The sequence below is a fragment of the Ambystoma mexicanum genome, chromosome 3p, assembly GCF_040938575.1.
Source record: "Ambystoma mexicanum isolate Mex_15411 chromosome 3p, UKY_AmexF1_1, whole genome shotgun sequence".
NCBI classification, from domain to species: domain Eukaryota; kingdom Metazoa; phylum Chordata; class Amphibia; order Caudata; family Ambystomatidae; genus Ambystoma; species Ambystoma mexicanum.
Genome location: NC_090925.1, coordinates 292,663,504 through 292,688,919, shown reverse-complemented (window position 1 = coordinate 292,688,919; position 25,416 = coordinate 292,663,504). Strand labels below are relative to the sequence as shown.

General features: G+C 44.7%; 1 protein-coding gene across 8 annotated transcripts in view; it reads left to right on the top strand.

The window, feature by feature from the left end:
• Nucleotides 1-25,416, top strand: part of MYT1 (myelin transcription factor 1) — a 180,111-nt gene that overhangs the window by 88,217 nt on the left and 66,478 nt on the right. For 7 of the 8 annotated variants that reach the window (XM_069650832.1, XM_069650827.1, XM_069650831.1 and 4 more), the window contains exons 3-7: nt 458-512; nt 1,530-1,560; nt 16,325-16,387; nt 21,360-21,613; nt 22,196-23,047. In XM_069650832.1, the coding sequence (XP_069506933.1) occupies nt 458-512; nt 1,530-1,560; nt 16,325-16,387; nt 21,360-21,613; nt 22,196-23,047 (1,255 nt within the window). The remainder of the gene's footprint in view (nt 1-457; nt 513-1,529; nt 1,561-16,324; nt 16,388-21,359; nt 21,614-22,195; nt 23,048-25,416) is intronic. The other variant, XM_069650825.1, reaches the window with a different exon arrangement.

The following is a 25,416-nucleotide window of genomic DNA, read 5'->3' as shown; positions in this document are numbered from 1 at the left end:
TGCTGGTAGCACCTGCGGCCTACCACCAACCTCATAATGAGGGCCATTGACTTTATATTTGCAGCACACAGAGCACAGGGGAACATCCTTTATGCAACAACAGCAATACCACATGAGGCGGTCATGTCATGTTGTATTGCATTTGTTTGATGTTACTCATAGAACAGGCACTAAAATGTGCCTCATAGCTAGGTACCATTGTGTCTTCAACAAATAAATACTATAGTATTTGATCATACTACTTGATTATTTTCTTTTTCTTTTTTATATGGTGTTTCAATTTTATGATCTTAATTTGATACTATAACATACAATGTTATTGAGTTTGGAAGTATCATTTATTTTATTTTGAAAGAACATGCACGTTATGATCTATGTGCTCTCCAAAACGACCTGAGAAACTGAAAACATAATAAGTCTGTCTTAATTTTAACTTTGTGCCTGTGATTATTTTTAGATGGATGCAGAAAATGAGGAAAGACGAGCACGGACGCGATCGAAAGGTATCAGAGGTGAGACTACCCCATAGCCTCCAAAAATAAAAGGTTTGAAGTAGGGGTCAATAAAACCAAACACAGAGGAGCGATTAGGCAATACTGGGACGCAGAGTGCTCTTCATAGGGACCAGACCAAAACACGTACAACTGGGCAGGTTTAGCATAAAAAAGACAGGATACCAAAACCTAAAGGGAAGGAGAGCAGTCTGTCGCCTGATAGCATAGTCATTGCATAAGGGATTAATACGCTGTGTAAGACATTTAACACACCAGCATGGCATCGATATGTCTTCCAAGCATGAAGAATTGGGGGAAAGTATGATTGGAATCAAAGGGCTGCACAGCAAGTATGGGAAAGATGCATCTTTCCCATACTTATTGTTGGTTTAATAACGTATGAAAAGAATTGAATTTGTATACAATTTAAAATGTGTTTTATGTTGAAAGGTTGACATTGTACTCAGCCGAAACAACGATAATAAAAAAAGGAAAGATGCATCCACATGCACTCATTGTTTTTAGATGGCCTCGTATAGCATGTATGACAAAATAAATTGTGTTTGATTGTGTACAATTAAGTGCATGCTATATGAAATGAATCACTTCTAGTCATGTATCTGCTAGTAACCACTTGCCATTCTAAGAAAGGCCAGGTTGAAAGAGATAGCATGGAGAACAAAGGGGAGACCTCCAGAAAAAGTGTGTACATAGACAAATAATTCCCAAAAGAGACAATAAAGGATTTGGGGGTCATTAATAATGCCACTCTAGACAGAAACCCTACATGGTCAGGATGGGATGTGCATTCGTATGCCCTGATTGGTGTAGGTTAGTGCAATTCAATCAGACTTATGGATAGCGATTCCTACTCACACTTGTTTAACCGTGGAAAGGAAATGGCTCCAGAGAGCTAGCAATCGCTGCTGTCTTGCCACATGTTTAAAAGTAGGCTACATTGATACGTGGTACTCAGAACTTGTTGCTGTGCTCAATGTGACAACTTAATTACCTTTTTGTCTCTCTTGCTCCTAGTACCCGTAGAGCTCACAGAGCAAGAACTAAGGTGAGAGACAGCCTTCATATATAATGTTTTCAGTAAAGTTTTGATGAATGAGCAAGTTGATTTTCATTGTTGAATGACATTATTTCCAAAGGAAGGGCCTGGACCTAGGTCCACTGAAGGGATCAACAGTTAGGCTGGAACTACTCTGGCAAAACCTAAGGTGAAAACGTCAATATGGCCTGATGGGCGGCTATCTCTCACACTACTGAAGGAACATATGTAAGCACTGGCTCACCACTGAAAATCTTGTTCAGTCATCTACTAGCAACAAGTGTTGCTAGATGGCAGATAAAGAGCAGTTGAAACATATCCCTCAAAAGTGGAAGTAGAAAGGAAGTTGGGGGTGATCTGCAAGGAGCTATGTAGTTGGCATATTAATGAAAAAGCGTATGAAAGAAAGTTTAACAATATTTCGAGAAGCCATGGGTTTACATGATCCAGTGCAGGAGGGTTTCAACTGTGAAGGAATACTTTTGAAATTTAACTTATTTCTTTAACTGTTTGATTAAGAGCTTGGATAAAGCAAAATATATATATATATATATATATATATATATATATATATATATATATATATATATATATATATATCATCTCTAATAACACTGCCACAAACCTTTTGATAGTTTTGGGCACAAGGGTCATGGACAAAGAAATAATTCTCTGAGTGGGTCATGTGATCTTTGGATAGCAACCGTCTGTATAATAGAAGTCAAAGGGTGCTCTTTCATGAAGCTGTTTCTTAGTGAGATGTGTTAAAGAAGCTAAACTAATACTAGGTCCTTGCTTTCAATACCTCAATAATACGATTGGGTAACAAGAAAAGATGACATCCCTCCTTGCAGATGAAATTAAGACATGCAAAAGAATTCATAACAATGAGAAAAGTAAACAAATGAAGAAAGGCTGAAGAAAATATTCTAGATTGGCCATATGAGCAGGGACAACGATTCAGAGTACTAAAGTGTAACGTTATATACCATGGCAAATGCATATGACTAGCAGTACTATATAGTCAGATAGTATCAGTGATTCATACATTAGAGGGGTCAACGTTATCTTATCTAGTGATGTCAACATTTCTAAGCAGTCTAATGCAGTCTAATGCAGTTTGTCGAAATGGGTGAATGTTGGTGTGTGTAGGGGGGGTTTCATAAGCAAGAACGGGGGTGTGTTGTTATCAGTGTACCAAAACAATGGGCCTCATTACGAATCCGGCAGTAACCGAGGCGGTAATACAGCCTGGTTACCGCCGGACTCGTATTACTATTCCGCCTCCGTGACCCCCGGAAATACCAGGGCATGACGACCCTGGTGTCCCGGGAATTCCGGAGGCGGAATTCGGTAAATCCCCATTTCCATTGAGTCCAATAGGACTCAATGGGAATGGGGAAGTGGAAACACCGGCACAATCTCATGATGGTGCTGGTGTTTCCATGTCCGCCTGCAGGCGGGCGGTGTTAGACCCGCCAGGTCAGACCTGGCGGGAACATCACCTCCCGCCTGCGGTAGTCGGGATCGGGCGGTCCGGAATTAACAGTGACGGCGGGTTTACCGCCACTGTTATTTCCGGACCGCCCGACCTGTAATGAGGCCCAATGTCTCCAGTTTTGGTGGCCATATCTGTGGAAGTATAAATCAGATAAACTTCAGAGGAGAACTTCCACGACTATGTAAGATCTGCACCAGAAATCTTAAGAGAAGATTCAGAGGCTTCAGTTAATTCTATGTGATGGATCGTGAGTCAGTGTAAAGAAGAATTCATACTTTCTCAAAAGTATAAATTGTGATTTATTCATGGAATTCCACCCCCCTTGCCGTTAATAGTTGTAGGAGAGAACAGGGAGCATAATCCAAAAGGTTTTGAATGAAAGCAAGGCTTTAATATGTTTTAGAGCAAAGCCACAGCTGAGGGCTAAAAAGGAGCAATGGGGAAATAGCAGCCCGGCATTTACAAGATATTTACATTGATATTTGCATGTTTAAGTTATGGAGAGCCAATTGTAACACTGCATGCTTTTCACTACAGGTTTACAGTGCAGAGAATGAGTGTCATTGCCTCTTATCACTTCCCTTTTGTGTCGACTTTAAAAAATTGAAGCCTATTCATCTAGAACCTCAGTTTTCAAACACCCCTTAAACGGATGCCAATCTCACCTTTTTGTGTCATGGCCATACTGTTCCTCAACAGAGATTAAACAATATCCGGCAGAGACCAGAGTCACCAAGCAGCATTAAATAATCATAAGCAGAATACTACCTGTTCGGTATATTAGACACTGGGCCCCATGCTTTACAAATGAAAATGCTATGTATTTTTAGTATAACATTTCAAAACAATCTACTAGGAAAAATCAGGACAGTAGATTTCGACCACTTTTTCCAAAGGTAAAAAATATCACTGCATATAAAGGGAGTCAGAGATTTAACTGAGACATTTCAATTCAAATGTTTCAACGTCATGGAAACCAAAGAAAGATTCTTCAGAGACTGGTCAACTGGGTGCCTCTCACTGAGTATGCTCCAGGGTTTAAGATGCCTTTTATGTCCTTACACATTTAAATGAAAAGGGATGAACAAAAGTCCCCCCTCGTTGAAATAAAAGCAACGTGTGGCATAGCGCTTCAAAGTTATGTCTCAATTCCTGTATTGCCCTGACAAAATGATCCCAAGGACGTACAACACGTATTTCACACAATCGACAATGACCCTCTCCCCCCACAAAGAGACACAAACGGGGACCTTTAACCTGAAATCTCTATAAATCATAATCCGGTGTGCACTGAGAAATGGCTTCCTTGTTTTTCGTTCTGTCCCATTGTCCGCATGTATACAGTCACACCATTTTGCCTTTTTCTGAACACATATAAAAACCCTAATTAAGCATGCACATATGAACCAGCTTTCCAACAGTGAGCTCACATCTTAACATTAGGGCCCTCATTCCGAGGTTGGTGCTAGTCATGGCGCTATTAGCACCAATACCGGTACCGCCACCGACTTGGTGGTATGGGGACTTACCGGTCTATTCTGACCTTTTGGGGTCCCATCCATAACGCCTGGTTTACCAGGCGTTAAGGGTGGGACCCGCAAAGGGTCCTCGGAATAGGGCACAAAGGGACCTCGGAACCGGTGTCATTACCGGTGCCCGGTATCCCTTTGCGCCCAGGTCGTAATGACCCCATAGGTCTTCAGTACTGAAGCGCTATCCTTCCTGCATCTACATTTTCTTTAAATCTGGACGGCAAAACAGCTCTACCTTGACGAGAAGAGCAAATATTTTGTCTCCTTATAGCTCTCTGAGAAACTAAGATTACAACAAACACTAAAACGTGACTCTTCCACAATTACGTGGTGCCAAGAGGCTGAACTGGGACTTTAACTTGGAACGCCGGAATTTCAATCCAGCATCTACTACTGCCCGTTCATTTGGTTATGCATTCCTGCTTCTGGGGGGAAGTAACAGGTTGGCTGACTCTGAACGCTCAAAAACGTAAACACAGAAAGCACATTAAACATCCGGCAGTTCTACCCTGAACAAAATTAACTCTGAGTCCAGATTAATAATATTTTCCTTGTATGGTATTTTTTATTGGTTTTAACAGCAAGTAACACAGTATTCGCCTCCACGTACCACATGTAAAACAACTGTGTGGGCAAGCCAAGGAGTTTATTAAAAACAACCCCAAAAACCCACATGTAATATTTCACATGAGCACTGAGGTCCAAGGGCACAGTCTGATCTAGGGTCCCACGGCAAAACGGGCATTTAGTCCTAGGATACATGGAGGTACTAGGTTTCTGTAAGGCGTATTTATACTGACCATGATTATACTGCCCATGCGTTATCAGGAGCTTATGTTTTTGAAACGTGTCAGTAAGTGGGAGCCTAAATCTCCTTGTGTACATTACAAAGACCTCTCTAAATTGTACATGCAGTTACAATGCCAAAAAGCAATTAGAAAGATTTAAACAATTTATTGTGCAGAACAAAGACATTTTCATTGTGAAAGATTATGCATCCCGGATGGGAGTTCTCTGTTAGCAGACCCTCATAACTATCTTCAACACAAAAGAAATAAGCTTTGAGGGGTTACCTAAAACACACAGGGCCTCATTACGACCCTGGCGGAAATGGGAAAACGATGGCGGAAATGCAATACCACCATCGAATAGCGCTCGGTGCGACTATGACCCGTCACCGCAAAGTACAAAGCCATTAGCGACACCGTAGTGAACGCCAACGCTAACTGCACCAAGTACGCGCGCGCGCGCCATGCCAAACCGTAAATACCACCATGGCGCAAGGGTACGCGAATTCCGACCCTAGCGGACATGTACCTAACGCCATCAAGCATGGCGGAAAGTACCATTCCGCCATGGTGAGAAGTACGGCATCGCGAATCAACCGTAAACGGCCCCACTGAGTGCCTGTACACCGCTCCCTGCCCACAAAGTACAACTCCCCGTAGGTGCAATGAAGTCACAATGCAACCAGTGAAAAGTACAAGTCACCCATGCATGCCAACGAACAAAAGAATCACAAGAGGGGCCAATGGGAGCTGCAGGGCACAGATGGCACGAATACAGAAGCCATTCCAATGGACATGACCACAGTCCCCCCCCCCGAAACGCACGCAAACACAGGCACCTGTGACCAGCAATATTCCGAAAATCACAACATTCCACCAGTCCACCTGGCTGACCGGCATCTGTTACACAAAACCCAATCCCCCGCCCCTGAGCATGACAACATTCAAACAGTCATATTGGCAGCCCCCATCCCTGACCTCACTGGGCTCCATAGGCAAACGCGCCCAGCACAGTACCACGCAACTAAACTCCGAAGCTGGAACCCAATGCAGATCTCCTCACAATACATCGCTCCCCAAATAGGAATATGCCACATCACTCGCAAAGAAGAACGCTACACGGCCCATATCAGAATAGAAATTTAATGCACAACAAAATCACCAAGCCCATACAGCCATAAGTCCATGAACTCCAAAACACATATCACCATTGTGGGCTGCATCCGCAAGGAATGACCAGCTACTACTTGTGTGCCGCCCTGTTCCATCATGGTACACAGAGCCACATTCACGTACGAAAAGGCAACATGGAAGCGCACAGAACCGCAGGGCCGTCCCAATGGGGAGGCACTAGTCCAGCTGAAAGGCCGAAATGTTGCTCCGAGCCACTAGTACTGCGTAAGGGCATGTGGCCCATTGGCGATCGTCCCATAAGATCGTAATGCTGCTCCACTGATTAACACGAAGCAGCAGGTGTCGGGAGTAAAAGCCATCTGCAGGAGTGGCATACAGATGGCAGTGGCAAAAGGGGAGGAGATACCTGTCAACCAAAAGAAAAGAAAAAGAACAGAATGGCCATCAGAACTACATTCGAACAACTCACTTCAATGATCACACTAAATCCACAGCCATATGCATGCTAGCCCACTCCAAAGGATCATCACCACCCCAAAACCACTTGCGACTCATAACCATCTATATCGAGGTGTAAACACCATCACAAACGAGTGTACCTGTGCATGCGTCTGTCAAAACAGATTCCATCAGATGGGAATGTTAACGTGCATGGACACAAGTGTCTGAAGGCGCGTCGAGACAGGGAGGGCTCAACAAGGCCAGATAGACGATGGTCCCACTATGGCAGCCCTGCATCACATAGCGCAGGGGAGGCGGATAGATTCCAAGAAGCCCTGTACATGGCAAACCCTGTATCAAATCACCTATCCATGCATCCATTCATCATTCCCTCATCCCGGTATAAAAACGCCTGAATATTTACTCACATAACATTAGAAATTTCCATTGAGTCTGTGCGCTATGCAGCCTGCAAAATCCACAGTGCCCCAGCCCGTAATTCCAGTGTTGTGAAGTAACATGTATTTGGGAACGTCCGGCCTCATCGCCCACGTCGCTATTGTGCATCCCAAACTATTCATATCAATCATTGCATCCTCGCCATGGCCCCTGTCTCAAGGACATTGAACAATAGAACGTTATATTTGCAGTCAGACCTGTGGGCATCTCCTCGCCGCTAGCTGAAAACCGAAAGCGCCGCCCTTCGAATTCCTCATTTGCAACATCACGTAGAAAAGGCATCTGTGGCCGTTTGAAATCACAAATTAATCCATCTAGTGCGGCTGTGTGTGAAAATGGCAACTGCCTTCACCCACTAATGGGACGCCCCGCCCGTCGTTGCAACTCGGTACAGTGATGCATGAGGGCCCACCGTTACTCGAGTACTACGTTCCACTGACCCATCACAAGTCTGTTCGCGACTGCAAAGATTGTATGTGAAACAATGGGACCATAGCCGAATGTACATATCAACAAATGTTACACGGCCATCGGGTACAAATACATGATTGCAATAGCAAGATGCCATTCCTCGAATTGCAGCGTTGTGTGCGGGACGTGCTCGCCCAAAGGGGAGAGCAGCTTGCACAGGTGGAATGAATCACCACAGGTGGAGGCCATACAGCCTGAAAACACATAAATTGCACACCCAGTCTCCTCCCACAACCACACCCACTCCGAAATGCTACCGGCAGGACTCGCGATGTTGGCCCTGGGGGACCTGATAGCACTGCAAGTACTCCAACTCCAAGAAGAAGACGAACACCAACTACAACCGGCCGCACGGAGGAGACGCAGGAGGAGGAGGAAGCCAAGGCAGGGCCAGCAAGGGCCGCCAGCACAGCCACTACCACCACGCAGGCAGCCCGCAATCCCACGCCTCCGAGCACATCCGTTCAACCTCACTGATGAGCAGATCCACACCCTCTACCGTTTGGACCGGGACACCATAGCCGCCATTGTGGACATGACACAGGCTGACCTTGTCAGCATGAGAGCTAGCCCAACCGCCATCCCACCCCTACTGAAGGTGGTGTCTGTACTCCACTTCCTGGCCACAGGCACCTACCAGCACACAGTCGGACAGTTGCATGGCATTTCTCAGCCACTGTTCTCACGGACACTATTGCAAGTGCTCGATGCCCTCCTGCAGCACGCAGACGACTACATCTCTCTACCACGCTCGGAGCAGGAAATTACCAACACAAAAGTGGGATTCCATGCACTTGCCGGCATACCGGGTTGCATTGGTGCCATCGACTGCACCCATGTGGAATTGGTCGTCCCACATGCCATGGAGGCCCAGTACCGCAACCGAAAACAATTTCATTCCCTGAATGTACAAATGGTGTGCGACTCCAACAGGATCATTACACATTGTTGTGCCAGATTCCCTGGATCAACCCATGATTCTATGGTCTTGAGGAACTCTACTATACCACGCTACATGGAGCGACACGCAGGGAACAGATCCTGGCTACTCGGTGAGTCTCATTTCATGCATGATGATGTGGGGTATGTGATGCGGCAATGACCTGGCAGGAAGGGGGGGGGGTGTGCGTACGTAGCAATGGCATTCCACATCATACGTTTATCGTCCACATACAGGTGATGCTGGGTATCCACTGAAGAGATGGCTCCTCACACCAGTCCGGAACCCACGGGACCAGCATGAGGAGGACTACAACCATGCCCACTCACGTACCCGTGTAGTCATTGAACAGGCATTCGGCCTACTGAAGACTCGTTTCCGCTGCCTCAGCAGGTCTGGCGGGGCACTCCTGTACCGCCATGAGAAGGTTGCAAAGATGGTCATGGCATGTGTCATGCTCCACAACATGTGCGTACGTAGAAATGTGCCCATGCCCCCTGACGCAGAACTGCAAGCACCTGATGATGGTCATGATGAGGGTGGGGATGTGGCAGCACCTCAAGGAGTCTGCGAGGCACCGGAGGCCCGTGACATTCGTCAGCATCTCATTGATGCATGCTTCTAGCACTCACGCCTGGTGGCTGATACATGGACACGGGACTCGTGGCACTGTGTGTGTCTGGTACATGCACAATATGGACAGTACGCCTATGATGGCCTAGTACACAAAGATCATTGTCCACACATCTCATTGGTTGATCGTGCACTGTTTATGGCATATGTGATATCATGTTGAACACCCTATCGACCCGCCACCCAAGTGAGCCCAACACACCCCCTCCACCCTCCTACCTCCCCCCCGAACACCAGTGTCCAAAGATGCTCATTGTCAGTGGGCTGTCGCTATTGCAAGCCCCCTCTGCGGGTATCAGGGGCACCCCTGCCTGTGGAGCGCAGGTTCCTCCCAGATCTACGTTGGGGGCTGCCCTGGACGGAACTTGCAACGGATGATGTCTCTGCCTGCTCACGTCCATGCATGTCCGTAAGAGTTTGTGAGAGCTCAGTGAGCACACGGCGCACTGCGGCAAGTTCGGCACATACGTCTTTGGACGTCGCATGCAGTTCCCCCCTCAGGCTCTCGGTGCTTCTCTCCATTTGGACTCTCAGGCTCTCGGTGCTACTCTCCATTTGTGCCCTTAGTGTCTCTGTACTTCTCTCCATTTCTGCCCTGAGTGTCTCAGTTGATGTTTCTATGTCTGCCTTAGTGCGCCCACATTCATCGGCATGGTCCTTGAGGAGCGTGGCCAGTTGCTGCTGTTGCACGATTAACTGGTCGAGGGACTGTTGCCTCTGCTGGGCCATGGCCATTTGCGGGGGTGTCACAGAGGGGCTGTTGACCTCATGTTGCCTTGCCACAGGGCTTGTGGGGGATGGCCAGTCGTCGTCTTGTGGGTGCCCCTGCGTGGTATCCTCATGTTGTACGGGATGGGACAGACAGGGGGAATGGGACAGGTCATGGATGGATCTGACTTCGACATCCCCGTCTTCTGTGTCGGAGCATGCTGCCATCAATGGGGTGTCACCTATGGTGCTGCTGCCACCAGAGGCAGTGCCTTCTGTGGCATCCGTTGGGGGGACCTGTGGTGGTGGTGTTGTGGGCATGCTGGCTGCTGGGGTGCCTGTTGATGTTCCCTCCTCTGTGCTGCCACCTGATGTGTGCTGCTGCCGTGTCTTGATGCGTGCAGCTGAGGTGGAGGGTCTTTGGCCGTTGGTCTTGGCCCTCTTTGCAGGTGTGCTGGTAGGGGTGTCCTGATGCTCGTCGTTTGGATCGGACCCTGTGGTGGAGTAAAGGAGGGCGAGGGTTATTAATGGGTCTGTGGGTATTGGAATGGCATTGTATCACATGCATTGGGGTGGTACCTGAGGGTGATTTGGGTCGGGGCCTTGGAGGTGCTTTCATTTGTGTGTGGAGTGAGGGTGCAGTTGTTTGGCAGCCTGCAGTTAGGGTGTGCCTGCTGCACGTGTAGTGGGTGTTTTAGGGGTTTTTAATTATTTATGTATTTATTGTGAGTTTTAGAGTGCGCTATCAGGCCGATGTGTGTGGACGTTCTCCTGGACATGTGTTTCTGTTGCACTATGTGGACACATGGTACTTCACATGATTGGACATTGTGGATTTAGCATTGTTTTATCTGGCCCACCTACCTGAATCTTCGGATGTCTGCACTCCTTTCTCCATCCCTCCGACTCCCTCTATGCTCTCCATTCCGATGGTGGAGGCACAGATTTCTTCCCAGGGGGTCAACTTGATGGGTGATTCAGGACCTCCCCCGGTGGCTGTGGCAATGTTGCGGTTGGCAGAGAGTATGCTGCGGACGCGTATCCGCAGGTCGTCCCATCGCTTTCTGCATTGCTGTGGGTTGCGGGGTGCGGTCCCCACCGCACTTACCCGCTGTGCCACCAGAGCCCATATGGCCTTCTTGTTCGCAAGTGCCGTCCTGGTCATTTGCGTGGAGAAGACGACGGCAGCATTCTCCTGGAGGGTCTCTGTTAGCACGGTGAGTTCCTCACGGGAGAAGTGGACCTGCCGCTTGCGGTCGCACGCTTTCTTCGCTACTTTTCCCATTTTTCTTGGTTTCGCTAGGGTGGATGACGGGTTGGGGTGTGTCTCGGGGTAGTGTTTTTAGTGGTTGTGTGGTTTTTGTGGTTTTATAGGTGTACGGCGGGATGTTTCCCGTTCCGGGCCCATGTTTTTACTTCCGTTTCCGTATATTTCCGGTCACCGTACTTTCCGGTAGGCGCACACTGCGGTGTCCGCTGTGATGGGTGGCGGTATTGCACCTAGGGCGCCGTACGGCGGCGGTGTGGGCCGTTTTGGGGTCATTTCCGCCATCGCGGACTTTGCACTTCCGCCATGCCGTGGTGCTCGTGCCCGATGGGTCGGAATGGGCCGCACTTTGCTCCTTCGTGCAATGGCGGGAACGCTATTTACGCTGTGGCGGTCCGGTCAGTCACTTTCCGCCAGGGTCGTAATGAGGGCCACAGTATTGATGTTAACTAAGAATTGATGGAGTCACACTGTGTGAGACTACACAACACTTATCTGCTTGGTATTAGGTAACCCACCTTTTGGTTGAGGTCTGCAGTACAAAAGTTGGTAGTGTGACTGAGCAGCCAGGCCCATCTCAAGCGGGGTAAATATGAGCTGTAGAGCTGTACAAATGAAATCTGTAAATACAAGTATCCAAGTACCACTTACACTCAAGGTTTCTGTTATAAATAGTTATTTATTTAATTAACATACATTTTTCAATAATCATTCTTCAAAACTGCTTCTAGGCAATAAGGTAAGTACCCCAAGCCTAAACAGTACCTCTGGTTTGAAGAAGAGTGGTCCAGCTGGATTCTGTCTTGCTACAGCGGTGCAGATCCTTGTTCCTGAGCCTCAGTCGTGGAGATAAGAGGGAGGACGTCTGGAGGGCTCCTGCAGCAGTACTTGGGAGGTCGTCGGCAGCTACGGGCTCTTTTCGGTTCAGCAGCACTTTGCGGTTTCAGCGCTTAGCCAACAGCACAGTCGCATATCTCGTATACCGGTTGGGCTTCCTACACTCTTTGGGTCCTGCACTCTGGGGAGGGGACTCGGGATCTGGTATTTCTGCTTCAGGAGGGTCCTTAGGAGATCCTGGTTACTGGTTCAGACGCTTCACCCGACTATGGATACTCAAGCCCTGGAATTGGGGTTCCGAAGCAACGGAGAGGCACAGCATGTCGGGGCTGATGGTCCAGTGGAGTTCGTCTGGGGGTTAGTTGGTCTCACTAACCAAGGGAAGTAGTCGTTCCGGAGGAGTTTTTCTGTCAAGGTGAAAAAGGAGTTCAGCATAGCAGCAGGGCTTCACCAGGGAACTCAAAAGTCCAGGAGGTTGCAGCGAGCTTCATTCACGGTTGCCTCGTTGGGTGTTTCTCCCAGTGGTCGACTCTGCCTCTAGTCCCAAAACCCTTGCCTTTTAAGCAGGTTTCTTCCATTCATGCACAGTCTGGGCTGTCAATCACCCAGAAGGGTGGTTGTCCTACACAGCCAGCCAGCCAATCAGGACTGGTTGCATTCAGGCATTCCTAGCAAAAAAGTACAGGGGAGTTTCAGGACCCTACCTCACATCCTGTCCTTCTAGACAGACTGGAGCCAGAGACGGGCTTCAGGACTAAAGCCCGCTAAAGGCAAGACAAACAAAGGGCTCAAACCTGTCTCAACGCACAGAGTAAAACCCAAGAAAGACTCCACAAACAAAAAATGATGAAAAAAGAAGACAGGGGCCATTTTGACTAAATGGTCACCAATGGGTTCTGTATTGCAGCTGAGGGTTCAGCCTGCGCTAGAAAAGCACAATGGTCAGAAAAATTCAACCACTGCCACCAGCCATTTAAAGTAGTGAAAGTAACATAAAAATGTTACATGACAGAGTAGGATAAAGGGCTACTAGGTATCCCCCCCAGCACTCCATATAAGATGGTGTTTGCTGGACCTACAAAGAGAAAAGGCTGTAATTCACAGAAGAAAAGGTATTTAAACTTATGAGAAATCTAAAGAATTTCTCAGTGACACTGCACTGAGGGTGCTGTGTGTCACCATAAAAAAGCAGATGCCTATGGAGTTTGTCAGACTCCAACAAAAAGTGCAAACACAACATACAAATCAGGTACAAATACATGAGAGTGAGAAAAAGGTCTCACTCTCTCCAGGGTTACAATTCAAAAGTCCTAAGTCCAGCAAAAGAGCGGGGTGGGGGGGACTCTAAGGTTGAAGGGAATTAGCACAGAAATGAGAATTCTCCCTAACAATTGCCATCAAGGGGTGATGTTTTTGCCGCATCCACATTGAGAACAATGAATACAGCTTTTCCAATGTACCATATCTTGGTGTCTATCAGATCGAATTCTTTTGGAACACGCCAGATGAGATGGAACTTGGAGTGTGGTACATACTCATGGAGCAAAAACTATGTGCCACAATCACCATGTCTCGGACAGATAATGTTAGATCAACAGTCTATTAATTGACTAATTGACTAATTGGCTGTCTGGTTAGTGCTCGCAAGGGACTAGTGATAGGGCAAAAACAAGAATAGGCTTTGTATCCTTGGAAAGTAATTCAGTGTTTTAGCCACAGTGGGAAGAACATAAGAATAGATACAAAAGCAGAGTACTAGTTTCTCAAAAATTACCTTGTGTAATACTAGAAGACGATGAAAGTAGCCAGACGCTGAGTACTAGAGGTCTGTGATGGAGGATGGAGAGGCAAAGCTCAGCCACACAAATAGCCTTTGGTTAGTTTACCAAATGCATAGATGTGATTCGAAAACGCCATTGATAAAAAAAAAAGTCAGGTGACTTTGGTCAAAAAGGGTGACTTGGGTAAGGCGATCTAAACCAAGGAGTCAGAAGAAGCAGAAAGTAAGTGCCTGAGAAGTGACCAAGAAGTTATCCGTTTACAGGACTAGGTTTGGGTCAATGAGCTTGAGCACAGAGGGTGTGGTGGAGGTAGAATCACTAACTGAACACAGGAGCTCCAAAATAAAGCACAGGTCTGTAGAAGGGAAAGCCAATGGAACTAGATGTTATGTGGGGTGCAACTGTCACTCAGTGGGTGGGCACCTCACACCTTGGCATATAGTCTGGCTCTTCGCACCTCCAATTATCCCATGATCGACTTTAGTATAATCTCACACTTGAAAATCATCTATTTTTTGTTATACAGTGCTTCACAACCCTACACTTTTACATCAAGGTGATATTTAAGCAGTAACACCCACAGCTACAGGCTGGATTGGCCAGTAACTACCCAGATCCAAGTTATAGGCTCAGACAACCTGATGCCTTAATTCCAGGCTACGGCGCCATTACTGGCCAATCCAGCAAGCCACTACACGTGCTATTGCTATTAACACCCACTACCCACGGGTTAAGTCTCGCAGAGCTAAAGGTTTCTTCTTTAAAAGAAAAAGGGTTGCACAATGTGCATATATATGTGGTGTAAAGCAGTGCCCAGGAAAGGAGCAGAGCTGGCAGAAGAGGTAAGTGAAGGTGTGGTTTTTGAGGGGAGAGCAGGTGGAGAACGGGGCAGGAAAGGGAAGGTGTTTTATCATGAGATTCAGAAGTATTTCTATAATCCTGATCGGCTGGCGCCTTCTACTTGTGTGCTAATAAGCTTTGAGATATTTGCTGTGCACGAGGAGAGAAAATGGGCAGATGGGAGGCGGCTAGTGCTCTTCATTTGCCCTCAACATGGACGATAAAGAGGAGCAAGCATGTAGCCCCCTTGGACCTAAAAAAACAAAGCTAAGTAAAGCCATTTTACATGGCCCTGGAAAAAATGGAGTGTGATGGGTCGGTAGCGAGTATAGTAGAAGAGTTGCCAGTGTGGTCTAGTTACCACTCTGGCAACATTCGCAGGGAGGAAAAAATTAACAGTTTTCCCTTACTCTGAGCAGAGCAGGATCCTTCATGGATACTGACTGGAACACAAAGCTGTGACCAGGAGCAGGCGATCAGCACCAAACATGTCCCTTCTTCCATGGAGTTGGGGGGTAGAGGGGAACATGGCTTAAAGAGTCTCAAAGAAGTTATCTGAAGTCCTTCCTTTGGGTTCAAGCCTTGTTAGAGGACGTTTGCCTTTTGGCAGAGACCGAATAGAACAGCATAAGCAATGGCAGGGTCCTTGTAAAACACTGCTAGACTCTATCGTAGCGCATAACCACAATAACACTGACCATGGTCCAAAATCAATTTCATGCGCCCAATATCCCTCCACGCGGCTGCACTAAGCCTAAAAATGTATGGGCCTATTTGAGAACATAGTGTCCCTTATCACCAAACAAAACCATGATGTAGGACTAGGACAATGAGCATGATGGCTAGTGATAATTGACTCCTGTCAAGAAAGAAATGTTGTGCTGTGTGTATGTGTAGAATTGAGTTGAGAAAGTACTGATGTATTTTAGCACTAGTTCCAAACATGTGACTGAACCATCCCTGCTTGCATATTTTTCAAATTTCCTGCAGGCAAGTCCGCTCTGTCTAGGAGAAACATGTTGTTGCTGTATTCTATTTAGCTTTGTCAAAATGACTCAAATAACTATTCCCTCTCTTATTTTATTTTTGTGGAGCAGTTTAGACAGGGATGCTGCAAGTGTTGGTAGAGCAGACCACTTTGAATGCATGGTGGAGGCGAATATGCACATTTTGTGAGGGCTCTCGAATCTTTTATTAAATGCTCTGATGAAATGATATTGAACACTTCACTTCATTAAATGATTTGAACAATGCCTTTACTTCTGAGCAACCACAGAATTGAATACAGACATCCAACATTAAAAACGTGCTAAAAACGCAACCGTGGATTCCTGGCCACCCACCCCTAAAATGTGAATTGTTGCCAGAGTGTGTAGTTTGTGTAATCTGGGAATGGAGTGGTGCACAATGCAGTGACTAGTCTTCTGTTCCTTCCCCCCAGCTGCCCGACCCCAGGATGCACCGGAGAGGGACATATCCGAGCAAAGTACGCAAGGCACAGAAGGTATGACATAGGGACAGAGACCCAACCCAGACCAAACACCTTGCTAAAAGTTTGTGGTTTATGGGGGTAATGCATTGCTACAGAAACTACGAAAGTGTGTAAGGGACAGGGGGCCTACAGCAGACACCCAGGGGCTAAGCATAGGTATAGAACGTACATCTATTAGAAAAGGCCAGGTGGCTTAAAATAGAACACATAAACAGTGGTATATGGTGAGGGAGGTAATGTACAGGTACAGAAAGATATGTCTGTACAGAAGGAACAGAAGTACGACCTAATGTCCCCCCCCCCTGCTCATATATGTTCTGTGTGGGACAGTGCACAGAGGTGCTTATGGGAGGCTCTACTATGTCATAAATGTCAGGGGGGGCTAGGCATGATTCATGGTATGGGATACCCGAGGGACTCCATCACAGTCAACAGGCTCCAGTATTATAGAAGTCCCTCATCATTTACTCTACAACCTCATTCACATATTACCTCCTCGCTCACGTACACAATTAATGTGTCTTCCTTATTCCGTCATTCATGAGCATTCTCCTTAGCTAAATTACTCTCCTTTTTGACTCGTCCAAAGATTTGCCTTTTTCATTCAAAGATGCGCCTCTTTGTTCAATGTAAATGACTCATCTCCATTGCACATTCCATAAAATTGTGTCCTCACTTTATCCCCAATGACTCTGCAATGCTTAGACTCTTTTTTCGTGCACATTGAATCTCTCCCCTTGCTCATCAACTCTGATTGTTGATCGATTAACAGCCCTTTCCTGCTCATTAATGACTGTCGTCCCTTGCTCATTTATCACTCTCTGTTGCTCAATGACTCTAACCCTTTTGGCTTCAAAGGCTTTTCTTATTTGCTCACCAATAATCTTTCTCCCTGGATCATCCTTGCTCTTGCTCTATCCTCCCTTTACTGGATGACTCTTTTCCTGCACTGACTATCGGACCGTTGCGCAATTATCAATTGTTCTGCCCTCATTTACACTGATGCCTATCACTGACAGTTATTTCTTTATTCTGGTCCGAAATGTTTTGAAAATAAATGATTTTAGCAAAGGTGTGGCATGAGTCCTATCCAAATGTCTTTGGTAACGTTAGTGTGATTAGAATCTCTCTATTCGAGTATTTCGTTTGTAACTCTTAGCTGAGGTCTTTGCTCCCACCTTCTCTCACATATGACGCCTTCTTTGCAGACAAGCCCATAGTTTGTACTTGCATGTTCTGGACTGTGTTCTTTGGAGATCACCAATGATTGGTGTGTGATTCTAGGGCAATTGGTGTGTCTCTATCGTCCCATCATTTGGAAGTCTTTGCTGAAAAGCACAGGTCCTGTTAGGGTATTGAACGCCTTGATTCTGAGACTCACCCTCTAGGAAGCCTTTGTTTATAGCACTGCCCCTAGTTGACTGGTTAGTGACGCTCTGTTCTGAAACATGCCCTTTGTAATTCTTAGCGAATAGTACTACTTATACCTGGTGATTCTTAACTTACTGTATTGCTCTTTTTGGCTGACTAGCATATCCTTGTTCTGTGGACAGCAAAATGTAACAATTCAATATAAGGCAGACAAGCATGTGTATGTCGTAGCGGTGCCCCCCATTCAAAACTTAGATGATTTCTCAGACTGCAGTATGATCGTCTGCATCTGTATTTTCAGGGTTATCCTCAGCAAATGTTTTGCTGATAGCCCTGCTCTCTACAATTTGTTAAGCAATCAGTTCTGAGTCTTGATTATCGGCTGGGATCACCACCCGACCGAAAGTAATATCAATGTGGGTTTTCAGAATGAAAATCAAATTTGCAAAATAATCGCAAAAGTACTTTAGTAAACGTGAATTTTTATCATATTCATTGTGAATATCTGAAAACTATAGGGGATTTTACTATTCATTGGGGTGACAAGTCCAGATGTATCTGAACATCTCTCTCTCTAACGGAAATTTCACACATTATTTAACTTATAAAGGTTTTCAGAGTCCCATGAGTTCTTGTTTTCCTTCTCCATCATGAAGGAGCATCAAGTGTGAAAGAAGGCACTTGTTTCAGTATGTACATTTAAAAGCATTAGTTGCCATTAAATAACTCAAAGCATATTAACAAAGTCAGTTTAGTATGTATAGCAGTAAAATGAATCGAGATCGGTCAATGCCCATTTTATAAAAATTGTAATCAATAGAAGGTTTTCCTCTATTTCTGGTTGCCCCACATTTGTACAGTCAAAAAGACCGACGCCAAGAAAGATAATGATTTGCCCCAAGATCAGCTGGTGTGTAAAGAGGGGGAACGCAGATTAGAACAACTGAACTCATGCTCCAAAATGCATGGCTCAGAAGAGGGAAGGGATTTGCAAATTGCATTACAGGAGCAACATTTTAATTTTACCGTGTGCTAAATTTGCAGCTATCTTCAACTATTTGTTAATGTTTCATGTCATATAGAAATGTCATTTTGGCGGCACAAAAGGCCATACGTTCCAAACAGAGAAGCCCACAAATGAGCAAACAAGCGTAAAACAGGCATAGAGGACCACCAAATAAACCTTAACTTAACAATGTGCAACATTTGCACTCGCCACTAGCCATTGGCTAGTGATAATTGACTCCTGGCAAGTAAGAAATGCTGTACTGTGTGTATGCGTAGAATTGAGGTGGCAAGTGGCTTTTTATGGCTGGCTAGTAGCTTGAAACCTGATTCTTTTTTCACAACAGACAGGTGAAGGTATTGGCATACAGGCATAAACAGATTTGCACTGTCATTGTCAAAGTGAACAACCAAACTAACCACAGAACGTACATTTACATTTGCGTTGATATTTTTCAAATGCATAACATTTCTGTTCCGATAAGGCATTTACTGAAATCAGCCCTAAACTATGTAAGATTATTGTAGATGGAAAATGCACCACTGAACAGCCAAGTGAGCAAATCCTCAGTGTCTGAGGATATTCATAGTACAACTGAGGGAGCCCCTTGATTATTGGTTTGTTTTGATTTCAAATTGCCATTATCATAAGGGACATCCACCAATGATGTAATTGGGTAGCGCTGTTGGATTGTCTAAGAATATTATAGGCCAGAGGATAGATGCATGCATGGAAAAGTGTGTGGTTGGAGTGAGTCCTTTGCAGCTATGCGTTAGGGCCAGGGGTTGTGCCCCAATTGTGGTGCTGTGTTCTTGTTGCTATGTCTAAAATGCCAGCCGCAAAAGGTGATAGGTGCCCAATAGATTACGCCTCTCAGTATTATGTGCATACTATGTGCATTATCTGGCACTGTAGTTGGTGAGAAATTACCTTAGCAACATACTTTGAAATCCTTAATTATAAGCAGGGCTTGCAAAATCTACTAGCCCACTCAGAATTTTTGAAGAGCGAGCACTATTTGCAGGGTACTCCGCCTTACTGGCGAGTATGGGGATGTTTGAAACCTTTTTTGGACATTTACTGAAAACAAACTTTGTTTGCATTAAATGGCAAATAAAAGATGGCAAATAAAAGATTTCACTGTGCATGATTAGCCTTTGGGTGGCAGCATTGCACCGAATAAGAAGTGTGCTTTTGGTGACAAGCAACGTTTTATAGAAACAAGAGGTCAATATTTTGTAACCTGTTACAAAGGGCGAGTGAATGTCTCTCAGGTCGAGTATGTAAATGAAGGAACTCCCCCTGCAAGTCTAGTGGGATTTATAAGAATTTGCAAAGCCTGATGAGAGACCTTTGAGACGCCAACTGCATATTTAAATGTTGGTGGGTGTAGAATTCCAGGTTTTAGCAGCATTCCAGAAGCCAAAGTGTTCTTGCAGGTTGTGAATTGAATCTGAAAGAGAGTTCTAGAGTTTGGCCTGAACAGGAAAAAGCTCCCATGCAGGGTTTCAGAATCTGGGGACTTGTATTCAAAGTTGGGATTTCAATCACATGCTACAATTCGGGCTGTAACCATGAGGTTTGGGCTGTAGTAACTGGGGGCATCAGTGGACAACAGGGATGCCTGATGTGCAAATCACATGCTCTTGAAGGAGATGTATCGGGTGGCTGTTGGCCAGTGGAGCACATTTAAGGCTTGAGAAATGAGATCCAAGGGGCTGAGATGCATATGGCGCTAGGCCAGAAAGCTATGGACACACGAGAGTTTGCAGAGCAAGTATCACAAAGCGCTTGGTGAAGAGCATTGGCATAGTCGAAGTGGGAAAGGTTATCTGCTATGGTGCCTGGAAGTCGATGAGGGAAGGCCAAAAAGAGGAAAATGTGCCTCAAGACAACCAGCAGGGGAAAGGATTATTTTACCAACAAGTTCATCTGAGCTGTCATTTGATGTGTGATAATGAGGCAGCTGCTTGCTCTTACGGGCTTTCACTTAATCTTCGTATTCTTGATTGGAGGAGCTGCAGAGCTGTACTCTCTTCTTTTCTGGTCTCTTACTTTTCCATCTCTCTTTTCTTCTGGTCGTCTTTTACTTGCTCTTGCCCTCTTCTCAAATGCATAATTGATTCTTCTACTCTTTGACCTTTCTAACTCAAATGAAGGCTTTTACTTCCCATCCACTACATTCTTACCTTCTGTTTCCCTTTCGGCCTGTCCTCATATACTCAATGCAGGGGGTGTAATCAGATAGTATGGTTAGCTTAGCTTCCTCTTCTTGCATGGATTAAAATGCTAAACATAATGTAACCTCATGTAAATAGAAATGGGTGCCTTCTTGAAATAACGGTGCTCTAAGCAAAAACATATATGACATTTCAGATTTGTAACACCAAAGGCTATATAAAATCCAAAGCAAAGATTCTGCTACTCAGCGTCTCGCCTTGTTGCTTCAGTATTTTTTTTACACTCAGATTTGTTATAATAAAGGCAATGCCATGTTAACTTCACAGCTAAAAGCAAAAACGTGTGTTATGTTTGTGTCAGTGTGGGGGGCAGACGGTTCATCTGAAAGTTGTTGTTGTGCTACCTGACACCTTTCTTGCCTTCCAGTTCGCAAAGCTGCCCTTTGGCAAGGAAGAGGAAACTACAGGACACCGAGACTGAACATCAGGCCTCCAAGAGGAAGTCGCACCCCCTCAAACTGACCCTGGATGAAGGGTACAATGCTGACAGTGATGGCAGTCAGGACCTAGAGGCGAAGGAGGAGTCACTGAGTGAGGACTCAGACGCCACATGCGAAGAAGAGGACGAGGCAGAAGCACTGGAAACAAAACGGATCCCGGGCCCGGAACCTGAAGAAGAAGGTGCTTCCTCAATATATGTCACAATCACTGAATAGTTGAAATGATTAAGAAGGCCTGTTTAGCTACCAATCGTTAGGTTATTAGTTCCTCCCTAGAAAAGGCCACTAAAAGTCCATTAGTTGTCAGTATACAAGACTGGTGTTTTTCTAACATGTATAGAAACCCATGGTATCTAATGCAAATGGAAAACCTAGCACGAACAAGTAAAGATTCAAACCTGTGTTCATAGTATAACTGAAGACATTTATTTAAAATGAGATTAATTGGCTTGCAAAAACTCCCAGTGATGTATCATGATTAATTTTATTAAGGGCCCTTAAAAAGCAGATAACAGAAATAATCAATAGCCCCCAGGAATAGGTTTCAATGAAATACTGAATCAGTATTTACTTTTAACAGGAAGGCTGGAAAGGGCAACACTCATACTCATAAACAAATGGATTCTATAACTCCAGAAAAGCCTTTAAACCAGCTGTGATCCCGTGCTGTGAAGATGCCCGTTTAGAACCAGCAAAACTGTCAATGTAATAAAGTGAATGTATGTGTTGAAATATAATGCTAAACTCTACTCTTTCATTGCAGAGACAAGTCCAGTCAAGTCACCATATGGACAAAACACAGCTACCAATACAGCAAGTACCCCAAAGGCCAATTACAGCAGTTACAAAGAAATTATTGCCAATTCCCTTTTGAACCTTGGCCAAATAGCAGAAGAGACTCTTGCCACTGAAGGTTATCTGCCAGAAAGTGAACTGCAGAACTGTAAATCCAGTGCTAATGTAGTGCCACATTTACATGAGGTGGCGGGAGAAGATGTCGTTGAGGAATGTGAGAAAGAAATCATAATCCAAACCGAAGATGCAGAAGAGGTAATTGAGGTAGCGAGCGAGCAGAGCAGTGAGCCCTGCATCGAAGCCCGAGAAGAGATGGGTTGTGAGGAAGAGTGCAAGCTACAAGAAGCCCCAGAGGAAGATGATGAAATTGATGACGAGGAAGAGGAGGAGGAGGAGGAGGAGGATGAGGATGATGAAGGGGAGGAGGAGGAGGACGATGATGATGAGGAAGAAGATGCGAACACTGAACTGATTTGTGCGGAAATGCCTCATGCTTCAAAGGACTCACACAAACTCCCATGTGATGGACAGCTAAGTCCTAAACCTGAATATGATGTTGTTGTGGAAGTCCGGTCAGATGACGAAAAGGACGATGACACTCACTCGCAGAAGTCTGCAGTGACGGATGAGTCTGAAATGTATGACATGATGACTAGGGGAAACTTGGGCCTTCTGGAACAGGCCATTGCTTTAAAGGCTGAGCAGGTTAAGGTGGTGAGGGAGCCAGGCAGACTGTCTGGGGAGCACATAAAGCATTACCAGGGGGATGACAAGCACAACAGAACCATGGAAGCTATGCGAAAAAATTACTACAGAAAAGGTACTTCGTAGAGACAACTGCAAAGAGCATCCCTCTAAGGGTTTCAAATGCAAAAGAAATAGAATTTCACCACTTATTGATGATGAAAAATTGATGAATGTTGTTCAGATACATGAAGATCTTCTGGGCTGAAATCGGACCATAACAGTACCACAGCAGGGAGCATAGTGAAAAGCAAGTTAGGGAATCCTCATAATAACAACACCTCTAGAATTGTGAGAATCAGAATTAACTCTCTAACATAACCACTAAGTAAATAATTAAACATGACCCAAAACAAATTAGAAACCCCATTGTCAAACAAACTCCTTGATCAGTTGTAAGATCTGTTTTTGTTTGGGGGAGTCACCTTGAGCAGGTGAAGGCTCTCATTTACAATATTATTATGGAATTAAGGCATTAATTTGGTAATCTCAGTAAATTAGAAAATTCAAAAAAAGATAGTTAAATAAAAGATGCACATGTACACTAACATTAAAATAATGACAAAACAAATAAGGAAAAGCAAACCATTAAAAAGAGGGTATGGTAAAAATGGTCGAAGGGTTAGAAAGGGAGAAAAAGAGGGTGCATTAAGGTCGCCCAATGATCAATAGTGAAGAGAGGAATAGTACCTAAAAAGAAAGGAGTGGACATTGTAAAAAGAACCAGTGAGATACACTGAGGTGGAATGACCCCAAAAGCTCAATTAATTCTGGTAGAATTATGTCAAAATAATGCATTGTTTTGCATTTCAGTGAATCCTCTTAGGTGACAAAACATAGATCTGCCGCATTACAACTATGGTCATGATTGAGGGTTTCCTTACAACATTTGGTTTACTGGTTGGTCTGATCACAACCTGAATACAGGTGCCTCTTATTACAGCATGTGTGGTGCCAATGGGCCTCATAATAGAATGTTTCAGTAATTATGAGGGTGGGGGTCTTGGTAGGAATGTAATCACATGCTTAGATCTCATCATAACATATGTAGTGCTTCTATTATCATTAGAACCTTTAGTGATATTTTGAGTCTAACTACACACTTGTCATGCATTTAAGACTTAGTGCAAAATTAGTTGTTTTCTAAGCTCATTAATCAAGTTTTCCTAATTGAGGACCACACTAAAATCTTTGCTATATTCCTTTGTCTCATTAAATACTTAGCAGTAGTTAAAAACATTACTACTTGTATGTTTGCTTCGTTTCTCAAAGCAGCCTTTATTGTTGGTGTTATTACAACCTTACTGCTTTTAGTTAATAAAATGACAAGTACTCTTTGAGTCTAATTACAAACTTAGTTGTGCATTCGAGTAGCACTACAACTTTTGTTGTCCTAGTCACTCACATTAGAACCATGGTGCTTGTGTTGCATTCGAACATTTGTAATTCTTGCGATTTTCTTTTCAGAATTTGTACTGCGTGTGGTTTATTTGCAACAATGTTTTTCTGTTAAATACAATTATGGCATCAGCCTTGTTTCAAGGTTTTGTTATACTTTGCCCATGATTACGGGTATCAGCTAAGCCATTATTGTTCTTGTAGATCTGGTTTACAATCTTTGTCGTACTTGTGAGACACATTTTACATTTGCTGTGCTATTTAGTCACATTAGAACCTGCATCTCACATGATGATCTCATTACAACCTTTTGTGTACATGCCGATACCCTCACAACTTTTGGCATGTCAGTAACTCTCCTTACACCCTCTATCATACTTGTGGATGTAATGACAACTGACCTTTAATTTAGTGCCAAACTGTCTCTATCATGCTGCGGGGACTCATTATCATTACACACTTTGGCGTTTTTGCAAGTCTCATTACAAAGTTTGTCATGCCCATCTCATCTTAACATTTGTTGAGCATGCAATTCTCATTAAATCCTTTGCTGTGCTCATGGGCCTTGTTTTTTACTTTTTTGTGACTATAAGACACTGTGGCTTTTGCCATGCTTGTGTGCCTTATTTACTCCAGTCTGTGTCATGTGTTTGGGCTTCATTACACCTTTGTCTAACCTGATTGTCCCCTTTGTCAAAAACGTGGATATTATCACAGCCCATGATTGTGGGTGTTATTATAATTGTTTTCATGTTTGTGAGTCTTCTCTTAATCTTTGTTATTCTCAAGACTTTCATTACATGCATTACCTGATTTACTTGAGAATGTGATTAAAACTTTCGTTGTGCATGTGGGCCTCATTACAATCATTATCGAGATTGTGAATCTCATCACAAATTTTATTGAGAAACAGAAAACTCAGACACTCTAAGTCCACCTCTGAGTTGAGTACACATCATGTGGTCTTCACGGTTGTGGGTTATGCTGGCACTAATAACTCTTCCATGGCCTGATACAGCTGTCCAACTTATATATTAACAAGTGGAC